Here is a 13,667-nt window from a genome sequence, read left to right as displayed (position 1 = left end):
GGAAACATTGGGTTTGATCCCTGGGTCAAGAAGATCCTCTGGAGAAGGAAATGGCAGCCCACTCCAGTATTCTTGCCTGAAGAATCCCCATGGACAGGGGAGCCTGCAGGGCTATAGTCCATAGGGTCGCAATGAGTCAGACATGACTTAGTGATAAGCATGCAAACCTTAAAAAATGCTGTTGAGGTCACTACAGACAGTCAGTTCTGCTGTGTGGAGGGGGAGATAGCAAAGTCCTCAAAAGTTGTAAAGAGATCAGCAAGTAACTGTCATTAAATAAAGCTCATACTTAGCACAGAGGACAGGACGTTTCCAGTCCCACAACTTCTCTTATAAAGACAGAGGATGAAATGGTTGTTACAGTACTAAACTACCCAACTCAGTTTCCTGTACTTCAAAAAGGAAATAATGGAACCTATGTAGAGAGTCATTGGAAGGATCAAGCAAGATCCACTGCTCTGGAAACTAAAACACATCCTATAAAAGTCAGTGATGACTATTCCCTCATTCTCACTCATTTATACATTTAAACAGCATGTATTAAAAACCTAAACCATGCCAAGAAAATATAAAGGATGTTCAAATTATACAAAGATGTGATAGGATTAAGATGGTTGATGTAGACTATGAAGATTGCTTATCTGATGATGTTTTGTGAGTTGGGCAATTTGAGGAAGGAAAAGGGGGAGCTCAGAAGACTTGGGTCATAAACATGGTTTAACTACTAACTAGCTGGGAGAACTTGAGCAGGATGTTTTCATTTTTTCTGTATCATTTACAAAATAAATGTTGAAACAGATTATCAGCACTTTCTAGTGCTGACATAAGCACTGGAAGGTACTTCAGCACTGACTTCCCTGATGGCTCAGACAGTAAAGCATCTGCCTACAATGCAGGAGACCTGGGTTCAATCCCTGGGTTGAGAAGATCTCCTGGAGAAGGAAATGGCAACCCACTCCAGTATTCTTGCCTGGAGAATCCCATGGATGGAGAAGCCTGGTAGGCTGCAGTCCATGGGGTCGCAAAGACTCGGAAATGACTGAGTGACTTCACTTTCCTTCACTTTCAGCATTGTTAATAGGTAGAGGTGGGCTCATTTTCAAGGTCTATCATGCTTTGGTTAATGAATTTGGGACAGTTCTTCACCTCTCTACTTCTTAGTTTCATCACCTGTGACATTAGTACATTACTCAAACTACATCTTAGGGAAGTGATGAGGATCAAATGAGGTAATACATTCGAGACTGCAGCTAGACCATAATAAGCATTCTATAAATGTTCATTTTAATTATTGATTTTACTAGTATGATTATCCTAGTTTTATTTAAGGATAATAAATTCTCAGATCTGTCATTACCTGTATGACACCACCCATGAGGGATGCAGCCACAGCTGTGGAGGTACATATCACGCCAAATAAAAGACCTGAAGAAAGAAAATGCATGACTGTCATCCGACCTGCTTTGAGGGATTTCTTGAGCTCCTACTCAGGGTCTTCTCTCATGCAAGCCATATTGGAAGGGGTCTCGGGAAGGATTGTCTACCCCATGTAGCTATCACAAACCCCAAGAAGGGCACTGATGAGAATTTCTCCCACAATACATGCTTTCCTCAGTCAGGCAGAATGAGCTGGAATCCAGCCTTGAGGAGGCTTCTCTCCAGGATTTAAGAAGAAAACTGTCATGTTGAAGCAACATGAAGATGCAGAAAGATCACTGGTCTACAGACTAATCCAGACTAAATTAGTGAGAATTAAGTCCATTTCACAGAGAAGGCAATAGCATCCCAGTCCAGTACTCTTGCCTGGAAAATCCCATGGACGGAGGAGCCTGGTGGGCTGCAGTCCATGGGGTCACAAAGAGTTGGACACGACTGAGCGACTTCACTTTCACTTTTCACTTTCCTGCATTGGAGAAGGAAATGGCAACCCACTCCAGTGTTCTTGCCTGGAGAATCCCAGGGACGGGGGAGCCTGGTGGGCTGCCGTCTATGGGGTCGCACAGAGTCGGACACAACTGAAGTGACTTAGCAGCAGCAAGTCCATTTCAACCACTTACCTATAATCAGCTGAAGAAATTACTAACTTCTCTGGGATATATGTAGTTTTTCGTCTTTAAAATAGCTAAATATCTATTCACTTTACCTCATAGATTTTGAAAATCTGGAAATTTTTTCTGGTCTTTTCATGCTTTATTCATAACCTCCTCATGGGCCTCAGTATATTGCATAAGGATTTCTTTGTTTACATGGCTATGTTGGAGCACCATGAGGGTCATCAGGGTACCACGCTCTGAAGCATCTTACGCAGTGTGCCTCTAGCATCATAGGATCTTGCTGGATGAATCAGCATATCTTGGTTATCTTTTAAAGGTGATATCTTTTTCTAAGCCATATTTTAAAAAACAATTGTTTTCATACATCTTTGTTTAAAAACTACCTTAAAACTATTCAATTCCCATTAAAACCCATAGACTAAATGAGAAAGGGCGAGAGACAAGGAGTTGGAGATAGATAGAGACACAGTGACAAAAATAGAGAAAATTATTTTTCTCATTTTGTTTGAAATTCTCTCTCAGGTAAATATTTGGCTCAGTTCCCAATGTCACCATTAATTTCACTGAGTATGTCAAACACTTTCTAAATGCCAATGCTATAAATACCACTTTCCCCAAAGATCTCATATTCTAGGAAGGGATGACATCTAAATTAATTTATCCAAGAGTACCTGTTATATAGCAAGTACTATATGCTTGTTATTATTATTATTATTATTATTATATCAGATTTGGTATGTGATATCCATAATATTTATTATCAGGAATTCACTTTTAAGATGAAATCAGAGTAGCAACTTTGAAGCTGTATTTTCCAATCTCTCAATAAAACATAGAAAAACAAGGAAACCTACACAATAACAATAAAACCAAGTTTGACCAGTAAACCAATAAACTTGACCAATAAACTTTCAGAATTATAAAATTGCTCCCTTTATTTTTAAAGATGATAGATTAGACATCAGAAATAAATGTTTGCCCTAATTCTGTGTCACTTCATGATTAAGGAGAATTTCACCTGCTTGAAGAAAATTTAAAAGACATATTTTCTCAACTGTTAATTATCTTCTTGCTGAGCCAACAGTTATCTGTTTCAAATGGGATTCTAGGAAACCACCCCTCAATCCAAGGGTTCTACTTTTCTGTGCTGACTAGAGAATTGATTCAGTCCCTCTCTCCCCCAAATCTTTATACACCCACCAAATAACAATCAATAGCAACTTTCAAGGCAAGGGGCTTAGGGAAAATTGGTGGTGTTCCATGGAGACCTAGAGTGTATGGATCCACAGACAAAGCAGTAAATGTGCGAGAGAGAGAAAGCACCACAGTTTCAGAAAATCCTATGGATTTTCCCAGTGTTATAACAGCTTGGAGGATCAGACAATAAACTGTGAGCATAGCAGAAACGTCTACCCAGCATGTTCTTGAATATCTGCTAGAAATTGGGAATTGCATAAGAAATGATGCTCATCCACCTGCTATTAGCTGTATGTAACTCATTATGCAAGATAGTAAAAAAAAAAAATTCAAGGCAATTCAATTACCCAGTTAACAAACATTTGTCAGCACCAATCTCTTGTTTGAGCATAAGTGAAAAGAAAAAAGAAAGATAGGATCCATGCCAAAATGTTTCCAAAGAAGGAAATGAATATATTAACTTAAAAGCTCAAATACAGAGTATGTTTTCTGGAAATAATTTACCTTAAGTACCATAAAAAGTATTTAGAAACTATCTGGTAATTTCAATACTATGCAAAAACATGTGGACTCAATGAAGTGAAAAGTGCAGGTCAACAGAAAACAAATGGCAAGAAAAAACCAGCAGGATAGGGTAAACACCTATAGTTTAGGTGAGGGTGAATCCAGGTGTGAGCAGAAAGGACTACAAGGAAATTGAAAACTATGGTGTTGACCAAGCACTTCTACTCCTTGGTATTTACTAAAGAGAAATGAAAACATGTTCACAAAAGACTGGTACAAGAATATCCATAGCAGCTGTATCAAAAGAACTTCAGACTTAAATAATCCAGGTACATCAATAGAAGTTAAAAAAAAAAAAAAAAAAAACAGTGTATCTATACAATGTCATACTACTCAGCCATAAAAAGGGATGAAATACTGATACACAAAACACTATGAATGTACTCAAACATATTGTGCTGAGTGAAAGGAGTCTTACAAAAACAAATGTGTACTGTGTGATTCTATTTACCTAAAATTCTGCTGCTGCTGCTGCTGCTAAATCGCTTCAGTCGTGTCCGACTCTGTGCGACCCCATAGACGGCAGCCCACCAGGCTTAGCCATCCCTGGGATTCTCCAGGCAAGAACACTGGAGTGGGTTGCCATTTCCTTCTTCAATGCATGAAAGTGAAAAGTGAAAGTGAAGTTGCTCAGTCGTGTCCGACTCTTCGCGACCCCATGGACTGTAGCCTACCAGGCTCCTCAATCCATGGGATTTTCCAGGCAAGAGTACTGGAGTGGGGTGCCATTGCCTTCTCCAACCTAAAATTCTAGAAGAGTTAAAACTAATCTGTGATGAAAAAATCATTAATTACTGCCTCTGGAACGAAGTGGGAGTAGGAATTGACCAGAATAACCAAAAGAGAACTTTCGAGGGTGATGGTAATAATTTATATCTTTAGTGGCTGAGTCACACAGGTGTATGCATTTTTCAAAACTCAGCAAATGCTTACTTAACATTTCTCCACGTCATTGTGGATAAATTTTACACTTAAGAAACTTTAAACAATTATTGAATTCTAGTTAATAATATGCTAAAATAATTAGAGGGAAGTGTACTGATGTCTGGATTTACTTTTAAATATATCAAATATATGATGGATTAATAGATGGATAGAGAGTTAGATGGATGTGTGAAAAATCAAGTTCAATAAAACATTAATGGAGAATCTTGGTGGTATATATACAGGAGATCATGATAAATGTCTTTAAACTTTGCTGTGTGATTGTAGTTTTAATAGTAAAATGTGAGGAACAAAATACTATAGCAGAATTCAAATCACTATTATTAAGAAATTTATTTTGTGGAATACTTATTACAATAACACAGAAAAAATCTAAGCCTTTCAAGTACACAGAGGGAGAGGAAAAAATTATGAAAGTAAGAGAACGTGAAGAATATGGACAACACAAACCACAGATTAGAGAAACATTTAAGAATGAGGATACCATAAAATCATCAATATTTGAAGGTAATAACCATACTTACTAGAAAATCAATTAAAATTTTGGGGATAAACAAGAGTTGTGCCAATGGCCATATATGTGCTTTACAAAACAAATGAAAACAAAAACTATAGCATTTTATTCAACCTGGTAATTTTCTTTTGGAGTTTCTGACTAAGGAAAAAAAATAAAGATACGATAAAAAATTATGCATATGGATTTCATCACAGTGTTACCAAAAAAAAAAAAAAAAAAACTTCAAACTAACAGCATAAAAATGAATCATTTTGTAAAACACTAAGCAATCACTCAAAATCATGCTCTCAAAGAATACATTAAATGGCACAGGAAGGTGCTCAGTATAGCATACTAGAAAAAAAAAAAATAACCAGGAACAAAATTATACATAATTTTATTTTAAAAGCACATATACTTTCCCAAATTACCTACATTTCCTATAGTAAGTAGGTGTATAATTTGTTTATATTTAAAAAGAAGTAAATTTTGTAAAACTATAATTCAATATAAGTGCTACAGTGATTATAAATATAAAATGTGATTATATGATTAAGCAAAGAGCAATTACCTTTTGAGTTAAGGTTACTGGGAGTTTGGTAATAAAGGATTCTTTAGAAAACAATTTGACTTTATTAGACAAGCGGACTGGCCACAGTGAGCTAAATGTCTTTGTCTTTGGAGGAACAAATAGGATCAATATATGGCATAATCAAGAGGTGTTGATGTGATGAATCTAGAGTGTAGGATGAACACAGGAGAATGTCAAATATAAGACTGGCGAAAGCTAAGCTAGCCAATCATTCTTTCTTGATACCCTCCTGGTTTCCTGGGACCTTTGGAAGTGTAAGAATTTATATGTGATTCTGTTTGCTAGCATTTCTTGAGAATTTTTGCATCTATGTTCATCAGTTCTATTGGTCTGCAACTTTCTTTTGTTGTGATATCATTGTCTGATTTTGGTATTAGGGTGATCTTGGCCTCATAAAAAGAACTTGGGAGTGCTCCTTTCTCTACGATTGTTTGGAACAGTTTGAGAAGGATGGGTGGTATCTTTTCTCTAAATGAATGATAGAACTCACCTGTGAAGTCATCCGGTCCTGGACTTTTGCACATTGTAATATTTTTAATCACAGTTTCAATTTTATTGCTTGTGATTGATCTGTTTATATTTTCTATTTCTTCCTGCTTCAGTCTTAGAAGGTTGCATAGCGGGGAGAGTGGAAATGGAAGGGTGGGATGAATTGGGAGATTGGGATTGACATATATATGTTGTTTGGTCACTTAGTCTTGTCTGACTCTTTGCAACTCCATGGACTGTGTAGCCCATCAGGATCCTCTGTCCATGGAATGTTCCAGGCAAGAACACTGGAATGGGTTGTCATTTCCTATTCTAGGGGATCTTCTTGCCCCAGGGATCAAACTGCGTCTCTTTTTTCCATGCATTGGCAGGCAGATACTTCACCACTGTGCCACCTGGGAAGCCCGTATATACAGTACCATGTGCAAAATAGCTAGCTAATGGGAACCTCCTGTATAGCACAGGAAGCTCAGCTCAGTGCTCTACGGTGACCTAAATGGGTGGGATGATGGGCAGGGGGTGGATGGGAAGTCCAACAGGGACGGGATATATGTATACATATAGTGATTCACTTTGTTGTGCAACAGGAACTAACACAATATTGTGAAGCAACTATACCCCAATTTAAAAAAGAATTTATATGTGAGATTACTCATGTATCTCCATGTGCACTTGTGCCTGTCAGTATGCACTGAATAGAGTGTGCAGGATTTTGACATGTACCACATATACATTTCATGATACGGAATAGAAGATCCACCGGCTGTACCTACATAAGCCTTTACTGATCCAGGTGCTCAGCTTGTCAGAGAGACGAGGAAAACAGCTCTTGACAAAATCCTCAAAGGTCACTGTTGCTAAGGCATTGATGCTGGCAGCCACGGTGCTATATGGAGACAAAAGCGAGAACACAGCCCAAACTAAATAAAGCTGACCGGCCTGCCCTGGCATCCAGGGTAAATAGACAAGGCAAGGCTCTAGACAAAATAGACGTATGTCCTTATTCTGGATCTCTGGGGAACTACAGGGCCTCACTCTCCAAAGCTGTTTCTGTGTTTAAAGCTTTTCACTTTCTTCCTCTAATTCCAGTGAAGAAGCTAACCTTTCATTCTCTAACTCCCACTGATTTCCCTAGACCTTAAATAAGCTAACATGCAGTAGCAGAGAGGTTTTGTGTGTGTGTGTGTGTGTGTAGGTTAAACTTGATGCAGGAAGTAGTGATATTCTACTTCAGGAATCACTACAATATGTCATTCATTCATTCTTTCATTCATACCATTTATACATCTGTTCATTCTGAATACTAGGCATACAATAGTGAACCAGAAAGACATAGAGCTTATACTTTAGTTGTGACATAGATATTTAACAACTAATTATTCAACTGACTACACTGTTATGAAGAAAAATAACAAAGAGTTAAGAAAGCATATCTTGCAGAGACCTAAACTGAAATGAAGTTAGGATTCTTCTCTAAGGAAGGGCTTCCCTGGTGGCTCAGATAGTGAAGTGCCTGCCTGCAATGTGGGAGACCCAGGTTTGATCCCTAGTTTGAGAAGATCCTCTGAAGAAGGGAATGGCAACCCACCCTAGAACTCTTGCCTGGAGAATTCCATGGACAGTGGTAGTTAAGATAGGTACTGAAAGGATCCTTGCAAATTCAGAATAAGATGTTTTAGAACAAAGAGAAAATTTTAAGTAAATGCCTGCAGATGGAAAACTTGTTTCATCCAACAACAGGAAGCACCAGTGTGACTAGCATGTAATTAATAAGGGAGAAAGAGACAAAGAAAATACTAGGAAGTAGGCAAAGATCAAAAGCACATAAAAGCTCTGGTATTCTCTCTCTAACTTTCCAAACAGAGTTCAGTCTTACAGCCCAAAATTTGCTTAATGGACAGAAAAATCAAAAAATTGGAGTTTCCTTTGTAGAACAACATGAAAACTTATTAAATTTCTCATACAGACCAGGAATATTTTAGTTAGTAGGATAGATGTATTTATTAAATTCATGTTATGCAAAATCACAAGCACAAACAAAAGTTCTGGAAAAGAAAGAAACAAATGAACAAAGCCTGGTCAGCTGTTGGTAAATTCTCCATTGCTGCTGCTGCTACTAAGTCGCTTCAGTCGTGTCCGACTCTGTGCGACCCCATAGACGGCAGCCCACCAAGCTCCCCTGTCCCTGGGATTCTCCAGGCAAGAACACTGGAGTGGGTTGCCATTTCCTTCTCCAATGCTTTCCTTTTCCACTGCTATCCATTAGCTAATTGTTTTGTTATCCTCCAATGCTCATTTGAAGACAAGCTGTAGCTATGGCAACAGCATGGAAGAAAATGCAAACTTTGCCTTTTTTTCTGTAACGCAAGATAATAGTATTATTATTAATTCATTAGCTGTAGTTTACTTCAGTTGGGATGGTTCCAGGTCCATCTAGTGCAAAATTTAAAAGTTCTTTCCCTAATGACAGATACAGTTAGTAGAAACTTTCTGTGACCCATTTCTAGAAATTGAAATTCCAAATACTTCAGCTTAGCTTTCTCCTTTTCCTGAGAATCAAGGCACAGTGTATGTCCCCTAGAAGACTTCTCTTCTATCTGCAGCTCCATGCAAGTCAAATAAAGAAAGGAGAGGATCAAATAAAATAAGCTTCTATGCTCCCTACATATATGGCTCAAAATCCATCATTTGAAAGCTTTAAGTTTTAGGGTTTATTTTCTACCTTTGAATCCACTGGGAGGGAGGCGACAGAAAGCCGTTTTTCCCCAGAAGGATCAGATTTGCAGAACCTCTGCTGGACTGCTTTTGCAGTCAGATATATTATCCATATGTCAATTTCTCAGATTCTAAAACTGGTACAAGATGGTGAAAATCTTTTTTTCTTTCCTAGCTTTAAACCACTATCTCTTTATTCTACCCCTTTCCTTGTCTTCCCCATTCTCTAACCCAACATCCTGCTTAACCTTACAGCAAAAGAAATCTCTCTATAGTATGTACTGTCCAGTATATCTCTTTCTTGGAATTTTTGGATTTGAGATCAAAAGAATCAACTATTCTTTTACGAGAGAATCAATCTGTTGACAGCTATATTTATCCATTATGGAGGAGTCAGCTTTAGGAAAATTGAATAAATAAAACAAGCTCTGTAGGGAGGGACCAAATGAAAGCTAATGTGTCATCCCTATTTGCATTTGATCCTCTACTGTTCTTTATTTCTTCCTTAGTTTCCCTGAGATGCCGATACTAACACCACAGAACAACATCATTTGTACTACTGATGCAAAATCCTATGAAGTAAAGTAGCAAAAATAATTCAGCAGAACACTAAATTAAAATTATACCATAAGCAAGCTAAAATCATTATGTGAATTCATAGATATTGCTATTTTGGAAATACATAAGCATACTAATATTGATATGTCAAAAGCTAGAAAAGAAAACAATAGTCATTTCAAAAATGCCAATAGTAATCACAATTCCATATATCTCCCTGATAAAAATATTTCCTAAAAGTAGAATAAATATAGGCATTATTGTTCTTATTTATGATTTTGTTAGTTTTATATATAAGTATATTAAATGTAAATAAATAATATCATTCAAACCAAAACCTGGTATCATATTTACTGGTAATATCCAGGAACCATTCCCTTTAAAGCATATAACAAAACAAAGATTTCTGTAATCCCTCAATTTTCTTATCATTGTTCTCAAAGCATAATTATATGAGAGTGAACATAGAAGTGTAGCTATTAGGAAAGAAGAACTCAAAAGTATTTGCAAATATTATGACTTGAGTACATTCAAGTTTTATAGAATGGACTGAAAACAATTAGAAAAAAATGATATCAAGGGAAATTCTGTAAAAGTAATGAATAAATACCATATACTAAGTTAACATATTTAAAATCATTCTTTAAAGCTTCAGTTCAGTTCAGTTCAGTCGCTCAGTTGTGTCTGACTCTTTGTGACCCCATGAATTGCAGCACACTAGGCCTCTCTGTCTATCACCAACTCCTGGAGTTCATTCAAACTCATGTCCATCAAGTCAGTGATACCATCCAGCCATCTCATCCTCTGTCATCCCCTTCTCCTCCTGCCCTCAATCCCTCCCAGCATCAGAGTCTTTTCCAATGAGTCAACTCTTCCCATGAGGTGGCCAAAGTACTGGAGTTTCAGCTTCAACATCAGTCCTTCCAATGAACACCCAGGAATGATCTCCTTTAGGATGGACTGGTTGGATCTCCTTGCAGTCCAAGGGACTCTCATGAGTCTTCTCCAACACCACAATTCAAAAGCATCAATTCTTCGGCGCTCAGCTTTCTTCACAGTCCAACTCTCACATCCATACATGACACTGGAAAAACCATAGCCTTGACTAGAAGGACCTTTGTTGGCAAAGGAATGTCTCTGCTTTTGAATATGCTATCTAGGTTGATCATAACTTTCCTTCCAAGGAGTAAGCGTCTTTTAATTTCATGGCTGCAGTCACCATCTGCAATGATTTTGGAGCCCCCCAAAATAAAGTCAGTCACTGTTTCCACTGTTTCCCCATCAATTTCCCATGAAATGATGGGACCAGATGCCATGATCTTCATTTTCTGAATGTTGAGCTTTAAGCCAACTTTTTCACTCTCCTCTTTCACTTTCATCAAGAGGCTTTTCAGTTCCTCTTCACTTTCTGCCATAAGGGTGGTGTCATCTGCATATCTGATGTTATTGATATTTCTCCCAGCAATCTTGATTCCAGTTTGTGCTTCTTCCAGACCAGCGTTTCTCATGATGTACTTTAAAGCTTAGTCATTAAAATTATTAGTATCATTATAGCTGTACACAAATAGATCAAAGGAATATAACAGAAAATCCAGGAAAAGTTCCAAAAATATTAAAGAAGGTAGGATGTAATAAAAGTAGCATTTCAAGTCAGTGATGAAAAGGTGATTTTCATTAAAAATAATGAGGTAACTTGCTACTATCTTAGCAGAAAAATAAGTCAGGAACTCCACTTCTTTTCTATACTATACCCCATGTATATACTATACCCCATGTATAGTCTAGATGATTTAATAATTTTAACATTTAATAAGACAATAAATATACTAGAATGATATCTGGATGATTATTTGTAAGCATGGAGCAGAGAAGAATGATATAAACCTAGAAATCATTATGTAAAAAATTAATTAATATGATATAGCTGTTCCATATATTCAAAAATATTAATAAAGCAAATATACATAGGACAAATGAGAAAAAATGAGATATATATCAATAATCCTTTCCCATATATATATATATGGAAGAAAACTCAAAAGCAAACAAAAAAGTAACAGGGAACATGAACTGGCATTTCACAGAGAAAGAAATTCAAATGGCCAGTGAAGGTATGGAAAGATAGCCAACCCCACTTCTGCTCAAGGCAATTTGTATTATACTAAATGAATTAAGTCAGACAAAGACAAATACCATATGGTATCACTTATATGTGGAATCTAAAAAAGTGATACTGTCTTACTGTTTTAGTCCATTTTTCTCAATACTCTTGCCCCCACCATTCTCCCCATGACTGTCATGTCTCACCTGGGTTAAGGCAAAAGTCTCCTTTATAGTCATTTGCTCTCACCACTCCTTCTTTTGCGATAGCCCCTTCCCTTCACAAACAAGACCAAGTCTTCAGCTGTATGACATCACTCACTCAAACTTCCCTGCTTCAAATTTTCCAATGACTTCCTAATTAATATGCAATGAAAGCTCTTCAGTCTTTCATAAAAACTTTCCTGATCTGATGCTTGCTTGCCTCTTCTAATTTCTCCTCATTTGCTCTCCTCTTGATTTCTTAAGCTTCAACCGCTTTCATTGATCCTGAACTGTTTCATACAGATTATGTCCTTGGGGGGTTTGGTATTTGCCCTCCTCACTGCCTGCAAAAATTCCTGTTTGTGATCTTCACACTCTTTAGATCTCAACGCAAATGTCATACACTTAAATAGAAGTGCACTAAAGACCCTTTCAAAAACAGAGCTCCCAACCCAGCCTCTCTCTATGCTATCACTCTGTCATTTCCTTTATGCTATTTGTCATCATCAAATAATATCTTGTTTTTTTGTTACTGTTTAGTTATATATTATCCATCTCCCATGTTCACTAGAATGCAAACTCTATTTAAGGGCAACATTTATGCCAATCTTGTCTGCAGCATCCCCACGTCACCAGCTGTGCCTGGCATAGTATAAGCCTTTTAACATATGTCAGAGTAAACATGTGAATAATTTTGAATTTATAATAATGCCTACATTTTGGAAATGGATGTTCTTAGCTGCCTGAGTGTGTTATTAAAGATGTAGAGAATGGATTGCAAAGAAGAGATCTGGAAGAATCTACTGCAGCTGAATGAGAAATGCCAGCAAACAGAGCTGCCTTGTGGGCAAGTGATGTGAAACCATGGGGGCAGTGAGCTCCAGAAGAGGTTGAGAAAATAAACAGAGAGATCTAGTGCAAGAGCAGGCCTAGGTTTACATACGACTTCTGCAGTTTACTCTCTTACCGTGGGTAAGTTATCTACCTTGCTAAATCTCAGTTTCCTTATCTGTCAGCAGAAGATAATGAGTAGTTTCGGTCTCATATACTGTATGACAACTGATGAACAGATACATATAAAGCATTCAGAAGGCAGCTAATACACAGTGAGAACTCAGTAATACTGGTGGTGAGTACCACTAATACTCTTTTCATCCTTGTTGCTTTGTTATTACCATCCTCATTGTCAGAACACTATTGACAAGTGTTATCAATACACTAACCTCAAAGTTCCACTGAAGGCACAAGCCACGAAAAGTCCTGGAAGTCCAGGCATCGTGGAAAATAACTCCATGACGAAGTATGGCATCAGCTGAAGAGGAGGCAAGATAAGATGGGACAGGTGAGAGGTCTCATCAGCAATGTCTGAAATGTGGGATTTTGGGGGCTTCCTGTGCGGCACTAGTGGTAAAGAATCTGCCTGCCAATGCAGGAGATGTAAGAGACACGAATGCCATCCCTGGGGTGGGAAGATCCTCTGGAGGGGGAAATAGTACATCACTCCAGTATTCTTGCTGCGAGAATCCCATGGACAGGGGAGACTGCTGGCTGACAGTCCATGGGGTCATAAATAGTTGGGCAAGACTAAGCATCTGAGCACGTATTGTAGCTTTTTAGCAAAAGAAGGTGGGGAAAAAAAGAAAGTAATTATAAAGAAGTTTTCATTGACTATGGTTTTTAAATGCCAGCAAATGAAGTTATGATCCATCCAATTTCCATGGACCTGAGGTCCAGCTGTAGGGTAGGAGAAGCG

At 37.7% G+C, this 13,667-nt stretch overlaps 1 protein-coding gene across 1 annotated transcript in view; it reads right to left on the bottom strand.

Moving 5' to 3' along the window:
- The window catches only part of SLC5A12 (solute carrier family 5 member 12), a 50,596-nt gene that overhangs the window by 10,542 nt on the left and 26,387 nt on the right, over positions 1-13,667 (bottom strand). Inside the window, exons 8-10 of the mRNA XM_005890661.2 lie at positions 13,138-13,226; positions 7,111-7,223; positions 1,358-1,425 (exon numbers count right to left, since the gene is read on the bottom strand). Coding sequence (XP_005890723.1) covers positions 1,358-1,425; positions 7,111-7,223; positions 13,138-13,226 — 270 coding nt within the window. The remainder of the gene's footprint in view (positions 1-1,357; positions 1,426-7,110; positions 7,224-13,137; positions 13,227-13,667) is intronic.

The sequence above is a fragment of the Bos mutus genome, chromosome 15 (genome assembly GCF_027580195.1).
Source record: "Bos mutus isolate GX-2022 chromosome 15, NWIPB_WYAK_1.1, whole genome shotgun sequence".
In the NCBI taxonomy this organism is placed as follows: domain Eukaryota; kingdom Metazoa; phylum Chordata; class Mammalia; order Artiodactyla; family Bovidae; genus Bos; species Bos mutus.
This window is presented reverse-complemented; position numbering and strand designations above follow the sequence as displayed.